This window comes from Cannabis sativa, chromosome 4 (genome assembly GCF_029168945.1).
Source record: "Cannabis sativa cultivar Pink pepper isolate KNU-18-1 chromosome 4, ASM2916894v1, whole genome shotgun sequence".
Classification (NCBI taxonomy): Eukaryota; Viridiplantae; Streptophyta; class Magnoliopsida; order Rosales; family Cannabaceae; genus Cannabis; species Cannabis sativa.
The window spans coordinates 17,975,383-17,996,364 of NC_083604.1; the positions used below are offsets into that span (position 1 = coordinate 17,975,383).

Here is a 20,982-nt window from a genome sequence, read left to right on the forward strand (position 1 = left end):
CACCACCATCGCTTCGGAGTCGGAATCAATATTTTCCGGATCATGCAATTGCTTCTCATCATCCTCGGCATCATCATCATCATCATCATCATCATCAGCATCATCATCAGAATCTTGAGTTACTAATTCATCCGATGACTTTCCCTGTATCAACCAACATAAATGAAACTTAAATAAAACAGTAAAGAAACTATACAAAAAAAAAAATATAAAAAAACCTAAACAATAAAATAAGAATAAATACCTCGTCAGAAGGACGACGATGAATGGCATTAACCTTCTCTTGGATATCCTTAATTACAGTCATTACGGATTTGAAATTAAAATCAACAAAACACCTCAACGAAATGAAGTCCTCGGCCAATGATGATTGATTCGAACTGAGCATCTCCAGCTTAGATTTCATCCAATCAATATCTGCTGAATCAGACTTCTTTGAAGATGAGCCACCCTCGAAGGATTGCTTCGCTACACCACGTTCATCAATAGATTCATCGAGAAATAGACCGTCAAGTTGAAGCTGCTGCCTCTCTTCATCAGTAGGACGCATGTTTTTTATCTTCAACTGAACAGCATAATCAAACATAATATGAAAAAAAATTAAAACAATTGGAAAAACCAAAAAACAACAACATAAATAAAACTGAAAAGAAACAGGAAAAAAACAGTAAAGAAACTGTAAAGTACCTTCTCCAAAGGTAAATCAAAAATCTTGCCCTTCAAGTCTCGAAGGGTTGGATTTTTGGTGACGATGGTGTTGCTCCAGTTCAGAATCCTGGGAATAGAAGATGAAACTCTCTTACAGAAAGAGTTCACCATTGCAGGACAGCATTCATAAAACCAAACAGTGAAAACCCAAGGACATCCCAATGCCCTATACCAGCCATCATATTGGCCTCCCTTCTCTGCCTTTCTATTTTTCATAATGATCCCATGCTCAATCCTACCTTTGAATGAGTCAATTGTCAATTCAAATGATTCCCTACCCCAACAATACTCATCCCACCGACCGCTATCAACTACATCTAGAACAAACCTAGACACTTCTTTGTCAGGAGTATTGCTAAGAAGAAAACACTGAATGAAATACAAAACAGCCATTTTCAAACCAATAGACTCATCCAAACCCCACCGACTACCCAAAAAAGCATCCTCGATGGCTTTGTTGTCAATAGTTTTTACACCACGGAAACATGTTTCTACCAATTGATTTGTTTCCTGTGAAAACAACAACTTGTTGCAATCACCGAAACAATCTAAACCAGAAATCAGGTAAAATTCTTCGGCACTAAACCGTATGCAACGGCCAGCAACCTTAGCCCAAAACTCCTTAGGATTAGGCTGTAAAACTTCCCTTAGTAATAAACTATGTACGACTTGTGGATGAAAAACAAACTCAGGCATATCCAGAAAATGCCCAAACTGAGTTTGACGAAACAAAGAAAGCAAATTAACAGATAAAGTGTTTTTAATATTATCTATCACAGAATAAACACTGGTGCATACACACTTAGATCTGTAAAAATCAGAAGGACTAAATTTACAGTCCCAAACCTGCAACATAACAAAAAAGGGCCAAGATAAATTATAAATCCTGAATAAAACAGTATGAAAACTGTAATACAACTACAAACAAACTAAAAACAAACTATCAATGGCAAACAACTACACAGAAAATAACAGTAAAGACCTTAAATCGTTTGGAAACATAAAAAAAACAGTAAACAACTAACCCTAAAAGAAATCGAAAAATGCAGTATAAAAAGAACAATAAAACTATATTAAAACAACAAACAAACTAAAAAACATATACAACTATAGAAAAATATAGAGCAAAGATTTGAAAATCGTTTTGAAATCTAAAATATAACAGCAAACAACTAAACCTAATGAAAATCGAAAACACATCAAAACATACCAGTAACAAACTATTTAAAAACTGAAAAGAAACTACCGAAGACTGATTGAAAACACCAAAAACGAAAACAAAACACATAACCTGTAAGCACAAAAAAACACTGAAAATAAAGAAAACAAAACAAAATTAAAGAACAACACCCAGACCAGAATCAAATGAAATGATCAAAAGCAACAATAAATAACTAAAAAATTTAAAAACATGAAACAAAATGCGCAAATGAAACCCTAAAATCACACAAAGCATAATGAACATGAAAACGCCAAAATCTGGGAAAAGCATAAATGAAAGAAAGGGGGAAACGAAAATAAAACTAAAAACCAACCTCAGTCCGATCTTCAGCATGTGTAATAGATTTTTGAAATTTTTTCCCAGAAATTTCTGGAAGCGTGGGCTCCTCCAAGTTCAGCTTCGTTTTCTTCGAAGAATGGGGTCTCACACGCTTCGGCATTGGAGCTTCAAAATCAGAATCAAAATCATCAATGATTGGGCGTTTACCCTTGGATTTGTTGGCCAAAGATTTCTTGCCCATTTTTGATTTCTGTTTGAGAACTGGAGAAGGGGATGAAGATGAACGAGTGATTGCCATACTATAAATAAGATTGAAAAAAACTGAAACAGAGAGGGAAAAATAGTTGCTAAATCGTGGGCTAAGAGGAAGTTGAAAATTCGTGGATGAACCAAAAATAAGAGGGAAAAACGTGATAAATTATGGGTGGTTAATGGAGGTTACTTGAATTCAAAATGAACTTAGAGAACAGAAATGAAGAATCGAAAATGAAATGAAAACAAAATGAAAAAAGAGAGGGAAGAGAGTATGATTTGATTGATGATGCATGGGGAGAGCACACGTGTATGCATGGTATGATGAGTAAGTGGTAAATGTGTAATAAAAATAACTTTGTAAGTAGAAATGTAGTAATAGGCGTGTGAGGGTAATTTTGTAATAAAGTGTGTAAAAAGGATTTTTCATGTAAAAATTTCTAAATAATATTATGGGGTTACGAATTTTTATTATTTTTTTTTAGTTTATATGGATTTTTTAATACTATATTTTCGTAAAAAAAAAAGATGAAAATCCCATATTAATAAAACGATAATAAGTTTTGTTAGAAAAGTTGCTCGTGTTGGAAAAATCACTGCAAAAGTTAGTGTTGCTGAAAAAGTCGCTGAAAAGTCATTGAAAAAGTCACCGTCGCCGGAAAAATCATTAAAAGTATATATCTCATACATAAATGAAAATAGAATTGATTCTATAACATAATGAATAATAACAAATAACACAAAATAACTCAAACCGGTTATAATTGAAATATAACCAGTTCTGTAATGTAATGTGTTATCCCAAATTTGGCACTCTGACATGGCATCACGAGAATGGTGACACGTGGACTCCACTTGGAGCATCTGCTCGGAATGATATGTCGAGCACGATGCCTCGCTGACACATCCAGAATGAATATATTCAACGTGCCGTGCAGAATGATCAACACTTAGCGAATTCAGCTTGACGCATCATGAGTCATCAGCTCAATCCCTACAACTCAGGGATCAACTTACGTGGATGTGGCATACACACAATCCCACTATCAGTGTATTCAGCCTCAATCCCACGATCCTTGCATTCAGCATTGATCACGCGATCTTTCTGTTTATGCGCATTGTAACGAGAGAGGAAACTCTTCCTCCTCAAGTTTCCAGCCCTATAAATAGTGAGGAGTGTTCACTGGGCAAAGGACCGAGAAATTATAAGCCGATACGCAGTTAAGCTAAGGCTATATTATTATCTAAGAATTATATATTCAGAGATACTATTGTAAGAGCTATAAGAAAAGGAAACTTCTTCCTTGTTCTTAAGTCAATACAAATAACGAGGATTAGGCTATTACCGAACTGCTCGGGGCTGAACCTCTATAAAATTTATGTGTCTTATTATTGCTTTCATATATATTTTCACTACGACATATCGTTTATCGCTTATCAAAAAGACTCATTCTCGTTGGCTAAAAGTGAAGTCAACATAATGAATAAAAACAAATAACACAAAATAATTCAAACCAATTATATTTAAAATAGAACTAGCTCTATAACAATGTTATAATGAATAAAAACAAATAACACGAAATAAGATAAACCGGTTATAACTAAAATAGATACGGTTATATAACAAAATAAATAAACACAAATAATAACACACAGTTACTCAAATATAATATAAAAAAACCATTTATATTTATCAACTAGTTAAAAATTTAAGACAAATGGTTCCGTAAAGCAACTAAGATAAAAACTCACACACAAAAACTAGTTAAATAAAATAACTTAAACAAAAACATTCATTCAACATGCTTCAACCCATCAAATAATTACACCCATACCATATCTACCTCAAAAATACTCATTCATTATCTCTATATAACCGGTTCTATTTTAATTATAACCGATTTGAGTTATTTCGTGTTATTTGTTTTTATTCATTATAACATTTTTATAAAACCGATTCTAATTTAATTATAATTAGTTTGAGTTATTTTTTTATTTGTTTTTATTCTTTATGTTACAGAACCGGTTATATTAAAATATAACCGGTTTGAGTTATTTTGTGTAATTCATTTTCATTCATTATATTGTAGAACCGGTTCTAATTTAATTATAATTAGTTTGAATTATTTTGTTTTATTATTTGTGCTATAGAACCGGTTATATTTCAATTATAACCGGTTTTATTTTTGTCTATATTTGAGACATCTACTTCTGGTGATTTTTTTAGTAACTTTTTTTGGGGACGATGACTTTTCCGGTGACTTTTTCGGCGACTTTCTGGTGATTTTTTCGGCGCCGATGACTTTTCGACGACTTTTCCGACAAAACTTATTATTGTTTACAAATATAGGATTTCCATCTTTTTTTTACAAAAATATAGCATAAGAAAACCCATATAAATGTAAAAAAATAAAAAAAAAATCCATAACCCCTTAACTTTATTTATTTATGCCATAAAAAAGTAAACTCTTATAATTTTCCCATATATAATTTAATTTCTACATAAATATTAAGGTTCACACATAGGCTACTCCCACACATACCTTTTCTATACGTTGAAGTGCAAACCTTAATTCTAAGTTGTCAAAATTCTCAATCAACTAGATTAATTTATACTACTAAAAGCTTGGATGTATCATTACATTTCAGCATATAATTAGTTTTTTATTAATATATCGTATGATATACAAACAATATACCTTAAACCAATATACATATATCACAAACTTAAATTAATATACTATTAAATGAATTATTTTCCACAATATACAGTAGCATACAAAAACTTATACCACAATCATAAGCAGATATACTATAGTCAAAAATTAATATACCACCAGCATAGTGAAAAAAAAATTATACAAAAAACTTAATTTAATATTCCACAAGTTTTTTTCTCTTGTTCTTTCTGTTGGGTTTTATGCCCTAAATAAAACTCATTTCAATATAATCAGATTTACTTATTAATAAAGATTAGAAATAACTTTTATGTTGCATAGTTCACATGATTTATTTCATGATTATATATATAATGTATGAATTCTATTTTAGTCCAGAACATATGAATTTGTTAATGATTATAGTGTTGTCAGCATAGTGGAATATAATCTTAATTATATGTTCGAAAGTTTATTCCCTGATTTGTCAGTTCACTGGATTTAGACTGACATGATAATCAGCGATAGGTATTCTTACACCTTGGATAAGTGTTATGTCCTTTCCAGGGCATTGGCAAAGTTTACCAGTATCGGATGTATGGAGTATACATCGGAAGGGACCAATATTGAACTTCGATTAGATATATTAAAATTTACCGTAAAATCTATTCAATTCAATATTACCCGTTGATCCTAGATCAAATGATCTTAATCCTGATATGTTTAGGTTCGATCTCAAGAGTATTATACATGTTCTTTGATTTGTTAGTTAAGCCTACTTTTGAACAGTCAGGGTGATACGTACATTTTGGGAACATGATAGTATAATTGAGTGGGAGCGCTAACATAAATATGGAATCTATAACTTCTATAGGAATTTAGAATTGAAATGGTGATATCCTTCGAGCTTGGCTAAACAGAGATAAATGGTGGAGATCTCATTTTACTTCGCTGAAATATCATTTATACGGAGCTAAGTGCTTTAAGGATAAAATACATTGAAGGTGTAACGGTAATTTAGTTCCTATTCAATGTAGATCATCTATTAGAGGGTCATTGATCAAATTAGGATTATAACAATGGATAATTAATAGTGTATCTATATCGTGGAACATTTAGAGCGTTCTATATGACTGAGAGTGCAATTCCAAGTTCTAAGTGTGGATTCAATAAGGAATTAATAAGTTAGAGAATGTACTTAGTAAATTCGGTTCAACTTATTGGAAGCTCGGTTATATAGGCCCATGGTCCCCATACTAGTTGAGACCATACTACTTGTAAGACTCAGTTAATTGATTTTGATTAATCAATTATAATTCTAAAGTTAGACTATGTCTAGTTTATGAATTTTCACTATGTTATGGCTTGATTGTGAAGAAATAGTATTTTGGGGTTTATTTATTAATTAAGAGACTTTATGGAGTCTAATTAATAAATATTATAAATGAAAGTTTTATTTGATAGTTATTTTAATTATTAAATAAATAGTTTGGCATTTATAGGTTTGAATTGAAAAATATGGTATTATTGAAAAGAAGAATAAGTGGTTAAAATAAAGTGGCAAAATTGTAACTAAAGATTGGTCCACTTATTGTGTACGACCAAGAGGTATTTTTGCCCAATATTTTATTCTCTTTTAATCCATTTAATTCAACCCTAACCCTATTGAAGAATAGTATAAAAGGAAGGTTATGGTCTCATCATCCAACTAATGCCTCCAAAGCTAATAACCTAGCTTTTGATGAGACCTCTTCCTTCTTCTTTCTTCTTCAATTTCAAAAACACTATAGCCTATCTTCACAAATATTTTTCAGCCATTAGTGAATGAGTGAGTGCCCACACACATCAAGTGGTATCTCAATCATAGTGTGTAAGACTGTAGGAGATTCCAAACAACAAGAAGGAGAATCAGCATCAAAGGAAGGAGAGAAAGAGATCCAGGTTCAGATCTTGGTGATGCTCTGCTACAGAAAGGAATCAAGGGCTAGAGATCTGAACGGAAAGAGTCATTATATTCCACTGCAACCAATGTAAGGTTTCCTTAAACCCTTATGTGTTTATTTCATTGTTTTAGAATTCATATTAGGATGTTAATGAAACATACATGGTAGTAAATCTAGATCCTGGTAAAATACTTCCAACAACTGGCCTCAGAGCCATGGTAATGATTAACTTTCATGAAATATGAATTAAAACGATGTTATGCATTGATTTGGATGGTTTCATGTGGTTTGTGTGCTTATTTGATGGTAGTATACAAATCGCAATATATGTTACTGAAATATTTTTTATTTCGATTTGGAATTATTTTTTCTGGAAAGTAGACAAAAAAATAATAAATTTAGGCTTTTACAGAATCTAATTTGGATTTTTTATGAATTAGTTATGATTTTTTGAAGTTGAACGAAAATATCAGGGTTTGAAAGCACACTCGCGCGCGCGCATGGGACAAAATCCCTTCAGACAAAGCCTTGTCCGAAGCATACCCTTGTCCCGCCCGTGTCCCTCGGTCAGATAGGCTGCATGCAGCCTTGATGCTCGGTCAGACACCCCAATCCGTGCCTCAAACTTGTTTTCGTTATAACTTTTGATTCAAAAATCGTTTTTCATTGAAACAAAAGCCTATTTTTGGTAGAATTTTGTGTAGAATCTAAATTTTCAATTAAAAATCTAATTGTCAGAATAAAATTAATTTTTATTAATTTTTTAATTAATTAAAATTAGTTTCTGATATTAGTAGGCTTTGAATTTTGAAAATTTGATTTCTCACAAAGAAGCCTTATGGTTAATTTTGAAATTTTAGATTATTTTATTTATTTTAATTATAAGATCAGATATTATTTTTTATTAAATTTGAACGATCTTACTTTGATATTAAAATATTATCTTTTAAAATAATCTTGTTCAAATTTCAAAGTTTGCTAACCATATACTTTTTCAAATTTGTTATTTTTCAATTATATTTTATTAATTAAAATTATAAGATTACGAATATGTTAGGTTTAATATTTTATCTTATTAGACATTTTTTTATTAAAATTATATTTTGGCAAAAATAACATGAAGATTTGAAAAATTGGTTAGTTTAGTTTGATTAGATATTTTACGGTTTCAAGCCATAAATTTTTCAAACTTATTATTATTATTTTTTAAAAATATTCTAACCATATAAAATATCTTATTTTTCCAATTAGTTTATTTATGTAATATTTAAATTTATTAAATTATAAGACTTAGAATATAATAATGAAATATCTAAATTTAAAATTCAAGATATTTTATTATAATATCTTATTAGAAATTTTAAATAAATTTAAATTTTGAATATACTTGATATTTGAAAAAATTGGTCAGATATTTTTGATTTTTTTGTTAGAAGTTAAGAAATTTAGGAGTTTGTTGAATTTTGAATTTTATCAAATATTCTCTAACAACCTAAATTTGAATTCTAGTTAAGATATTTATTTTAAAATTTATGTTTTTAAAATTTTAAAATTGAGATATTTTAGCTTACTTTCCAGATATTCCAGATCAATTATTTGTTTGTATTGTTTGTTTATATATTAATATACAAAATTTTTTTACAAACCTATTATTTATTTGATCTAAATTGCTATGATTAACTTGTTGACAGATCCAATGATCTGATTTTAATCATAGCCTAATTGTAATAGATCTTATAAATAATTTATAACAGGTAATTTTTGCTATTTCTTTCATCTGTGTAAACCTAGTAACATGATAGGGTCCATCCAAATCATTTGACCTGTGTGAACCTATATGTTTGCTATTAGGTTTAGATGCATATAGGAAGCACATTTAAGTTTTTACTAAGTAAATGGACTAGGTTGCTAAAATAAATTTTGATATAAGTAAATTTATTTAGGCCCAATTAGATTTGGGCTTATTCAATGAATAACAATTGTTTATTTAAAGGTTAAATTCCTCTCTTTTAGGCCTTGTGTGAGAGTTGGGGGCTAATAGAAGTGAGTACGACATACTGAACCCAGCTCCCCCTCACATGAACTACTCCAATTGTGAAGGCACATTTGCCTTATTTAAATAATTGTATTAGGTTAATTATTTTAGTCTAACCTAATTAAAATTGAATTAGCAACATAATTAACTTTTAAAATATATGAAATTTATTTTTCATTTAATATTTTAAAGTTAATTTTAGAAAAACACTTAGTTAATGAAATATATTCTAGATAGTTATTTCTAGAATTAGTTATTTTTTCTAATATTTAATTAGGAAAATATCATACATTGTGAAATTAGTTGTTTAATAATTAATTTTGGTACAATCTAAATTAAGTATATTTTTCCTAGTATTAAACTAGAATTAATAATTAAGTCTCCTCTATACTTAATTATTTATTTCTCGAATTTAATACATTTAATTAAATTAAAAATTTAAATATTTAAGTTGATTTTCATCATGATACTTAAATATTATTATTTTCATGTTAGTTAATTAAAATTGAAAATTATTTTAATTTTGAAATCTTATTTCAGAATAACTTAAATTTGAATAATTTTCAAAATATATTTTATTTTATTTTATTAATCTTTTTCCCACAATTTCGAAATTACATTTCTTAAATGCAGAAATTTCGAATTTTATTTGAAAAATAGATTAAAGTTGAAAATTATTTATTTTAATTTTGGACCAACTTAAATTAATGATTTTTTCATTTAATGATTAATTAAAATAAATGAAGTAAAATATATTTAATTAGAAAATGAATTAATTAGTCAATGAAAGTCTAGATAGATATTATCTGTTTTGCTTGAAGTATTTTTCTAGTGTATTTAATTAAATAGAAAATTAATATTTAAGTTGATTTTCATCATGATACTTAAATATTTGAAATTTTTCTTTAATATTTAATTAAATAGGAAAATTATATTTTTTGTTGTAAATTAATTTTATTAATTAATTTTGGGCCAACATAAAATTAGAATAATTTTTTTCAAGATTTATTTTTATTTTAACAAGCAATTTCGAAAATTGTATTCTTAAATACTTTAATTTTTCGAAATGCAATATATATTTATAGAAAATTAAATTTGAGTTGTAAATTAATTTTAAAACAACTTAAATTGAATAATTTTTCTAAATATTTATTGGAAATTATTACGAAGATGGAAATAATTCATGTTATTTTCATATCCATCTAAGTATAATTTATAAATATTAAATTAAAATTTATATTTAGAATTTTCATTCTAAATTGGAAATTTTAATTAAATAAATATATATTTAAAATAAATTGATTAAAATAAATATTAGAAGAAAATACACTTTAAATAATGAGCTTTATTATTAGGACATTCGATCTCCATTGTTGGTTTTACATAGCTTTTGTTTTAGTGAGTAATCCTCCCTAATGGAGGAACGTTCATTAGCAAGTTAGCACCGTTTAATCTCGAAAGATAAGTATATTTGTAAGTGTTTTATATAGTATTGATCACCCTAATGGTGGCGACTGTATTTGACTTACAAAATATGAAACAATGATGGAAGCTCATAAGATAGAATAGCCTTGACTCTCGCCTAAACGGGACAACGCTGGATTCCAATCTTGATCGAATAAAAGTTTGCTAGAATGTTTATCATTTTAGATGAGTTGACAACTCTATTCAATGGATGGTATCACTGACTCTCGCCTAAACGGGACACTGATATTAGTTTGTTGAAGACCTTGGAAATTATTTAGGATTGTATGTTTTAGTATTTTCACTTGTCATTCCTACTTGCTATATGTTTAATAATTTCTGAATTGTGTATGAATTGATATTGAACCATGTTATTTTCTGTTATTAAATTGTAGTTTAATTTTGAATCTTCATTGTTGGTCTAACTTGGTTTGTTGTTCTAATGGGACAAATCCCTAATGGATTGTCACCATTAGACAAACATAATAGTGTTAGATCTCGATAGATAAATATTGTAAATGCAACATCTAGCTGTTCATCAATTGATGACACCTTAGACTAGTATTTACAATATGAAACAAGAAGATTGTATAAATAAGATTACTTTGACTCTCGCTAATCAAAGCATCGTTGGATTCTTATTTAAAAACGAAATTATCCTAATTCCTCTTAGCTTATGCATTTCGAATTAGCTCAATATTATATCATTGGATGAATGGTCTATAAATCATTTCATGTCATTCTATATTTTCTCTTAAGAAATTAAATGACGCATATGATTATATTCCCGAAATTCTATCCCAAAATGATATAAATCCTCAATCTTCAAAATCTCCTACTTGTATGGGCAAATCAGACTTAGAGTTAAATTAGTAGTGGTGGTCCAAGAAAGAATTATTAATACAATACAGTTTCACTTTCACAAGTGTTTAATAACCATTTTCTATCAGTGGATTCAAACTGTATGGAATTTGAGTTTAGTATTCTGTGACCAGGATCCACTTGCACTATTCTAAGAACTCTTTGATATAACTAAACCTAAGTCATCAAAAGACACAACCATATCTTATAAATCTATGGCATTGTATCTTGTTCATAGTGGTTTTGACAAGATCAATCTCTGCAAAGAGTTAATATGCCTATATCCACTGAAAGTAAGTTCATCTCATTCGCAGATGGATGTATATTCAGGGGTGGATATGAGTTTATCGTTATATTCTTAAAACGATCACTCTAGATTTTACCTTATGCAAAAAAAATTTGAAATGTTTGAAATTTCATGAATTTCTAGCAATGGTGAAAAACCATTAAGGTAAGTGGTTAAAGATCTTGCGAACTGATAGGGGTAGAGAAATAGTTATTAGATATGCAGTTCAAAGATCATTAAGTTGATTTTGAATTATATCCAAACTTACCTCCCCAGAAATTCGATTTGCATATTGATGATTAGTTACTAGTCGTTGCCTAAATCCTTCTACGGTAATACAATTTTAGAATGATGCAATGGTTGTGTTACGAATTTTCTGTTTATTACGCAAGTGTACGTATCAAGTAGTATCTCACGCAAGTGAGGTCGAACCACAGGGAATTGGATTAAGTACTACTAAATTATACTTATGATTCTATTTGGTAAAATAGAATAAGTTTGCAATTTAAAAGTAAAGAACTCAGAAATTAAAGAGAAAATAAACGAAGATTAATCAAGATGAGAGATTAGGGAGGTGAATCCTGTTGATAAGCTACCTATGTCAATGCCTAATTGCTATCCTTATCTCAATGTGAAAGACAGATTATAAATTAACCTAACTCTTTTCAGATTTTTTAGGTTCTAAATAATATGTTCTCTAATTAACTTCTTAATTAGATCAACACAAAATCAGCATTTAGCAATAATCTATTAGTCACTAAGGCGATGTAAATACTTTCATTTTACATCAAAACCTAGACTATCCAAATTTTAGCATTCCTAATTCTCACTTTTCAGATTTCGAATTAGGATCATAGAGCATGTAAAAGGTGATCAAGCTTACACATGAAATTAAACACAAATAAAGATAGTATTCACACATAAGATGAAGGAATGGCAATTATTTATTAACTAGGCATAAACTTAAACAACAATCATCATCCTCCCTTATTGGGAAATTTAGTTCATAATAACTCTAAAAACATCCATGATTAATTCAGAAATAAAAAAACAAACATAAAGATGAATAAAAAGGGTAAAAGAAAGAAACTAGAAGGTGGTATCGCTCCGGGTCTTCAAGATAGCTTCCTCTCCACTTTGCCTCCACTATTAGGTCTGTTTTTGCTTCCTTTTGACCTTCAATGTCGTATTCCTTATATAGGGATGAGTGGTGAGCCTCCAATTGAGTGAAAAATCAAAATTAGGTCAAATCTGCGATTTCCGTACCTAGTCGCGACTAGCATTTAAGCTGGTCGCGACTACAGGCAAAACTCGAAAAACCGAGTTTCTGCCTAACTTACGAAGTCGCGACCAGGGTCGCGACCAGGAAAAAGGGTTGCGACCTGGCTCTCTGGAGGTCGCGACTATTGATGCTTCAGGAACCGAATTTTCCAATTTTTTCCAAGTTTGTCCTAGTTTTTCGCCATTTGACTGAATTCGAACTTTAACACCCCGGGAACCTGAAATAATGAAAATCAAGCGTAAAACTGCTCCAAAAGACACCAATAGACGAGATAATCCTAACTTTAAAGACCCAAAATATAGGTTAATTATAACCTAACAAAATCCCCCAAACTAGATTCTTACTCGCCCCCGAGTAAGATAAAAAAAAACTAACTACGCTATCAGATAATCATTACACTGCTGACTCATGCTCTGTTTTCTTCCTTGCATAAACTAGAATTTTGATCTTACTAACTCTAACAATTAACTCGGATGCTCAATTATAATCACTATGTACAACTGCAACAATCTACTCAAATGCGAAACATTGTTATAAGAGTTTTACTCTTTCCATTAATTCCACAATCCGATAACTCATAAGCTTGCATGCTTACCTTTCTCCACTAATGTTGACAGTATTCTTTGGAATCATTAGGTCTTTTCAAGGTTTAGGTAATATGGCTCAGATATTCAAGGATAGGCAAAAAAAAACAATTTTGGCTCAAAATATCATAAGCGCACAAACAGAACCCACAAGCTTCTTACTTTTCTTTTTCAATACCCCATAGTGTTCCCACATCTACCAAGATTGAGAGAAGATATATTTACTATTTTCCAACATCACTGAAATCATATACTTTATTTTTTCTCCTTTGTTTTTTTTTCTTTTTTTTTTCAGTGACATTGAATTACATAATTTTTTCCTTTTCTTCTCAATCTTACAGATTTTTTTTTCTCTCACTATTTCGTCACACTAAATGTTTCTAATCCCCCAAACTAATCATATAGCTTATGATATCATGGATAATCATGGTGAGAATAAAAATTAATAGTGTGGTTGCAACATTTCAAATCAGTGGGTGAAAACACAACAGGTTAAGGCTCAAAAGGGTAACTAGGGATATACATTATGGTAGGCTTGAAAGGCTCAAACTATCCAACAAATGCCTAAGTCATATTCCAATTGAACACTATCAAGGATTTTGCCTCAAAAGAATAAACATGCAAGTTCTAAGCTATCCTGTCAATCTTACCACAAACCATAGTAAAACAGTTATAAGAATTTTCACAACTTGAGTATTTGCAGAAAAACACAGGTTTCTAAGCATCCAAACTAATCCAAAGAGTTAACAAAATCAAGCACACAGTTATTTTACAGTTTCAGATCACATCACACTAATCAGCAGTATACAACTATCATCAAGCTTATTGCCATTCCTTAACTAAAACAAAAAAAACTAAAACAGAAAATTAAAATGCAGAAATTAAAGTGCAAAATTTAAAAAAAAAAAAAATTTCTAAGCCTCTCCCCCCAAACTAAATATTACATTGTCCCCAATGTATACAGTAAAATGCAGAGAGAAGAAACTTACCTGAGACCCTTTCAGAAAGGGTTGGGTGGTGGCGGCTGGTCATAGGGATAGAACCGAGGAGGTTGTGCCAAGTAGTTCGGGTCATCAATCCCAATGTTCATTCTGTTGATGAGAGAGTTGAGTTGCTGAACTTGTCCCTCATCATAGATACTCCTCTGCACCATGTATTGTTGCATGTGGTTGTTCTGCTGAATTATGTAACTCAGCTGTGCATGAGTGTATTGTGTTGTAGGATCGATGGGCCCAGGCAATTGAAGTGTTTGCTCCTCTTCTTCTTCCTCAACACTAGGCTCACGTTACCGCCTGCGCCCTTGCGGTGCATCAGGTGGTGGCTGCCCATAGGGGTGTGGCTCTTTCAGCCTGTTGACAAAGGCGATGTCCATCTTACGAAGTGGCAACACCGTGTTGTCAAACTCTAACTGGGGAACTTTATATGCCCCGCAGAGTTCCGTGATAACCCCTGCCAAACCGAAACCACCTCCCGTGGCTCCTTGCACGATTTGGTCAATGCTCTGCCTTATGACTTGTCCAATGTTAATGTTGTACCCTTTCATTATGGCGTACACATATTTAAGGCGATCCATTTGGACATGGGAAAAATGCTTGTTGGGCACTAACCGAGCACTCACAAAGTACAGCCATGTCTTTGCCACCGGGTTGAGCTCACACCGGTATAGAATATTGGGCGACCCCTCGGTACCATCATTGTCATGGAACCTCAACCCAGGAAATCCCACTGTCTCCGCGACATCCACCATATCAAATTGCTCTTCCTCCTCAATAATTCGGAGGCGTTGTTCCTCCCTAGTGTAATCTGGGACAGAGAACATCACATTGAATGCGTCAGCAGTGGCGGGAACTTTCTTTCCACGAACCTTCACTTCCCCATTTCGGCGGTCGGGCCAATTCACAAGGAATTCACAGGCCATAGTAACGTTAGCCCGACCCCGAGTATCCACAAAACTTCCCCACTTCATTCTTTCTATTTGCGCTCTGATCGTCTCAAACCGAGGTTGGCGCCTCAATGGATTTTCCGGGAATTCAATACCCCTATCTTCAATATAGGCTCTATTCTTCAACCTTACGAAGCGATTGTGAGCCTCGATACTACCAAAGCGGGTTCTATCAAAACCCGTTGGTGGTGGGTTCGAAGTCGAACCTTCCTCAACATTCCTAGTCCTCTTTGGTGCCATTTTTTTTCCTTTTTTTCTTTTTTTTTCAGAATTTTTTTTTTTCTAAGAAAAATTGGGCAGCACCTCCCCTTAAATTTCCTCTATCCCAAAAATAAAAAATTCACTCAATCAATGTTCCTAACCACTCAATACCACAATACAATAATAATAAACCCACTATCATCAATATTTTTACACCACACACAATTATATCACTCAAAATCTCAAAATAATTAATCAAATTCTTGAAAGAATGAAGAAAGTGATAATTACAAACCCGAAAACGCTTTACTCCACCTCCATTGTTGAATGTTCTTGAAAGCTTGAGGTTGAGGGTGACAACAATGGTGATTTTTTTGGATTTGGGTATTCTTTGGTGTGGGTTTTGATGATATGTGTAGATTGTTGAGTGAAATTGGGTTTTTGATTAGATTGGGTTTAAGAAATTTGAGAAAAGATGAAAAGATTGAAGATTGAAGATGAAAAATTGAATTTTTGAGAGGAAAATAGGGTAGGGTCGGCTGAGAGGATTTGAAATTTGAATTTGGTTTGTGTAGGGTTGAATGAGGGGGAAAGTGTGAATTTATAGAATTTTGGTCAGCAAGTCGCGACTTGGCCAAAGGCTAGTCGCGACTAGCTAACGAGGAAAATTCAGGCCTTTCTGGAAAATCAGCAAGTCGCGACTGAAGTCGCGACTTGAGAAATAGGTCGCGACTAGCATTAAGCCTAGTCGCGACTTCTGGGCTTCAGGTCGAAAAAATATATTTTTTTTTTCACGCTTTTCACGATTCAATTAAAAAGAAATAATGTCTGGTACTAAACTAAAAATTGAAAATACTAACAAAATAATCAAAACAAAATAATACTTGGGCTGCCTCCCAGAAGCGTTGTGTTTATCGTCATGCAGCTAGACGCTGAACCTTGCACTTCAAAGTGGCGCCAGGATCATGGCGGACTTGGCTTGGTCAAACTGACCTCCCAAGTAGAGCTTTAACCTTTGTCCATTGACTTTGAAAGTTGTTGGACTTTCACCTTTTAACTCCACCGCTACATAAGGAAACACCTTGACCACCGTGAATGGTCCCGACCATCTTGATTTCAGCTTTCCAGGAAACAGTTTCAACCTTGAATTGAAGAGTAACACTTGCTGTCCTGGTTGAAACTCTTTCCGTATTAGACCTTGATCGTGCCACTTTTTAGTTCTCTCCTTGTATATCTTCGCGTTTTCATAGGCTTCGTTCCGAAACTCATCTAGCTCATTCAAATTCGTAACGATCTTTTCTCCCCTGCAGCTTTTAGTTCCATGTTAAGAGTCTTCATGGCCCAAAAAGCTCTATGCTCTAACTCCACCGGTAAATGACAAGCCTTTCCAAACACCAACCGATATGGGGACATGCCAATCGGTGTTTTGAAAGCTGTTCTGTATGCCCACAGTGCGTCATCCAACTTCCTTGACCAATCTTTCCTTGATCTTTGCACTGTTTTCTCCAGAATCATCTTAATCTCTCGGTTAGAGATTTCAGCTTGGCCATTACTTTGGGGATGGTATGGTAAAGCAGTTCGATGTCGAACACCATATCTTGAGAGGAGTGCTTCAAACTGCTTGTTACAGAAGTGGCTCCCTTCATCGCTTACTATTGCTCGAGGAGTACCAAACCGAGTAAAAATGTTCTTTTGTAAGAAGCGGAGAACTGTCTTTCCATCATTTTGAGGTGTAGCTGAAGCTTCGACCCATTTGGACACATAATCAACAGCCAAAAGAATGTACTGATTGCTAAAGGATGAAGGAAAAGGACCCATAAAGTCTATTCCCCATACATCAAACAATTCAACTTCTAAAATTCCTGTTAAAGGCATCTCGTTTCTTCTTGAGATATTACCTGTTCGTTGACAACGATCACATGCCTTTACAAAAGTAGTAGCATCCTTGAATAGCGTTGGCCAAAAGAATCCACTTTGCAACACCTTTGCAGCTGTTCTATTTCCACTAAAATGTCCCCCACATGGTAAAGCATGACAGTGATTTAGGATAGAATACATCTCCTCTTCAGGAACACATCTCCTTATGATCTGATCAGCGCAATGCTTGTAGAGGATTGGTTCTTCCCAATAGTAATGTTTCACCTCAGAAAAGAATTTCTTCAATTGTTGACGTGAAAGCTCGGGTGGAGTTATTTTTGCAGCCAAGAAATTAACATAGTCAGCGTACCAAGGTACCATCAGGTTTTCCCTCACACTAAAGAGTTGTTCATCAGGAAATTGCTCATTTATTTGTACCTCCTTTGTATTCTGACTCTCTTGCAGCTCTAATCTTGACAAATGGTCTGCTACCAGGTTCTCGGTGCCCTTTTTATCTTTTATCTCTAAGTCGAACTCTTGAAGTAAGAGTACCCACCGAATCAGTCTTGGTTTTGCATCCTTCTTGGTCATAAGGTATTTGATTGCTGAATGATCTGTGTAAACAATTACCTTATTTCCAATTAGGTAGGGTCGAAATTTGTCACAAGCAAACACTATTGCCAGCATTTCTTTCTCTGTAGTGGCGTAGTTTAATTGAGCGTCATTCAGAGTTCTACTAGCATAGTAGATTGTGTGGAATACTCTGTCAACTCTTTGACCCAGAACCGCTCCAATGGCATAGTCACTAGCATCACACATCAACTCAAACGGCAGTTCCCAATTTGGTGAAGTTACTATCGGTGCTGTAATCAATTTCTCCTTTAAAATCTTGAAAGCTTTTAAACAATCTTCTCCGAACTCAAATGGAACTCCATTTACAAGTAAGCTCGATAAAGGTTTTGAGATTTTAGAGAAGTCCTTGATAAATCTGCGGTAGAAGCCAGCATGTCCCAGGAAACTCCTCACTCCTTTTACAGAAACTGGAGGTGGCAAATTTTCTATTGTTGAGACCTTTGCCTTATCCACCTCAATTCCTGCTTTTGAAATTTTGTGCCCAAGAACAATTCCTTCTGTTACCATAAAGTGACACTTCTCCCAGTTTAACACCAAGTTAGACTTCTCGCACCTTGTTAGTACTTTTTCCAGGTTTTCCAAACAATGATCAAAGGAAGAACCAAACACTGAGAAATCATCCATAAAAATTTCAATACAAGATTCAATCAAATCTGAAAAGATAGCCATCATACACCTTTGAAAAGTGGCAGGGGCGTTGCACAAGCCGAAGGGCATTCTTCTGAAAGCAAAGGTACCATAGGGACATGTGAAAGTAGTCTTCTCCTGATCTTCAGGTGCTATAGCTATCTGGTGGTATCCAGAATATCCATCAAGAAAACAGTAATATTCTTGCCCCGCTAATCTGTCTAGCATTTGATCAATGAAGGGCAAAGGGAAGTGATCTTTTCTTGTTGCTTTGTTGAGTTTCCTATAATCGATGCAGATCCTCCAACCGGTGACTGTTCTTGTAGGAATCAACTCATTCTTTTCATTCTTGATCACCGTCATTCCACCTTTCTTCGGGACCACTTGCACCGGGCTAACCCACTTACTATCTGAAATAGGATAAGCAACTCCAGCATCCAACCACTTAACTACTTCTTTTCTGACTACTTCTTTCATGGGTGGATTGAGTCTTCTTTGAGCATCAATAGTTGGTTTGGCGTTGTCTTCCATGAGAATTCGATGCATCACTGTTGAAGGACTGATTCCTTTAACATCTCCTAGTGTCCAAGCGATGGCCTTGTTATGAGCTCGAAGTACCCTCAAAAGTCTATCAGTTTCCACATCAGAGAGAGAAGCTGAAACAATAACTGGCAGCTTTTTATCTTGACCCAAAAACTCATACCTCAAGTGACTAGGAAGCACCTTCAATTCAAGTTCTGGGGGCTTTTCAGTAGATGGCTTCAGCTCTTTTGGAACCGCTCCCAATTCCTCAAAGTATCTTCTGTTCAAAGGCCCATAGGAATCAAGCCACTTCACATACCCCATGACCTCTTGTCCTTCTTGCTCCGTCAATTCATCTTCAGTTAGACTTAGTTCAAGAGGATCATCTAGCAGCTTTTTCTCACTCACCATTTCATCAATCAAATCAATAAAGAAGCAGTTATCACTTGCCTTTGGGTACGACATAGCCTTTAGCACATTAAAGACCACTTCTTCTCCTTGGACTCTCAGCTTTAATTCACCCTTCTGAACATCGATTAAGGCTTGGCCAGTTGCCAAGAATGGTCTCCCAAGAATAATTGGGACATTGCTATCTTCTTCCATATCCAAAACGATGAAATCAGCTGGAAAGATGAACTTATCAACCTTAACTAACACATCCTCAATGACTCCTCTAGGATGGGCTAGTGATCGGTCCGCCAATTGGAGAGTTACTGTTGTTGGCTTTGCTTCACCCAACTGCAGTCTTTTAAACACCGATAGAGGCATCAAGTTAATGCTAGCTCCCAAGTCACAAAGTGCATTTATTCCCTCAATTTTTCCTATAGTACAAGGAATAGTGAAACTCCCTGGATCTCTGAGTTTAGGAGGGAGTTTCTTTTGTAGGATGGCGCTGCACTCTTCACTTAGAGCAACTGTCTCATAGTCCTCCATCTTTCTCTTCTTTGATAGGATTTCCTTCATAAACTTCACATAACTTGGCATCTGCTCTAAAGCTTCAGCAAAAGGAATGTTAATGTGAAGTCTTTTGAACACTTCCAGGAATTTGGTGAACTGCTTGTCCAGGCTTGACTTTCTAAGCCTTTGGGGGTATGGTATTTTTACATGGTGATCTATATTAGTTGGTGGAGACTGCTGTGGCTGTGGTTGACTATCAGTAGCCTTCGTTGGAGTGGGTGTCCGGATCGCCACAATTGCTTCCTTTGCCTCCTTCTTCATCTCTAGGGTTTTATTTCTGCCTCCTTTCCTTCTAAAACATGAGCCCCTTAAATAGAAATTAGGGTTGCTACCTCTTTGAAAAAGTCAAAAACTGCCCAAAAATCTCGTTTTTCGCCTCTAGTCGCGACTACATAAAGTCTAGTCGCGACCATAGGCAAAATATGAAAAAAAACTCGCTGTTTGGCTCCTAGTCGCGACCATGGTCGCGACCATGAAAAAGGGTCGCGACCATGGAAAGTGGTGGTCGCGACTACTGGAGCAAAAATTTGACAGCTTCAGCATCTTTCAGTAAAATATGCATAACTTTCACATACGAACTCTAAATGAGTTGATTCAAGATGCGTTGGAAAGAAGAAAAAGAAATCTAAGACTTTTATGTTTTGACTTTTTCCAAAATCGGATTAGAACA

The 20,982-nt window shown here is 33.5% G+C and overlaps 2 protein-coding genes across 2 annotated transcripts; both read right to left on the reverse strand.

Moving 5' to 3' along the window:
• Nucleotides 1-47: 47 nt before the first annotated feature.
• LOC133036701 (uncharacterized) lies at nucleotides 48-2,906 on the reverse strand. Its single transcript, XM_061113390.1, has 2 exons — nucleotides 688-2,906; nucleotides 48-565 (listed from the first exon to the last, which is right to left on the reverse strand). Exons 1-2 carry the CDS (start codon nucleotides 1,561-1,563, stop codon nucleotides 191-193), a joined length of 1,251 nt encoding a protein of 416 aa, XP_060969373.1. The 5' UTR covers nucleotides 1,564-2,906; the 3' UTR covers nucleotides 48-190.
• On the reverse strand, nucleotides 1,729-20,389 carry LOC133036833 (uncharacterized). Its single transcript, XM_061113593.1, has 7 exons — nucleotides 18,012-20,389; nucleotides 17,212-17,501; nucleotides 16,710-17,020; nucleotides 14,863-15,109; nucleotides 2,244-2,508; nucleotides 1,919-1,999; nucleotides 1,729-1,734 (listed from the first exon to the last, which is right to left on the reverse strand). The coding sequence occupies exons 1-7, from the start codon at nucleotides 20,337-20,339 to the stop codon at nucleotides 1,729-1,731; spliced, it is 3,528 nt and encodes a 1,175-aa protein (XP_060969576.1). The 5' UTR covers nucleotides 20,340-20,389.
• Nucleotides 20,390-20,982: the final 593 nt, after the last annotated feature.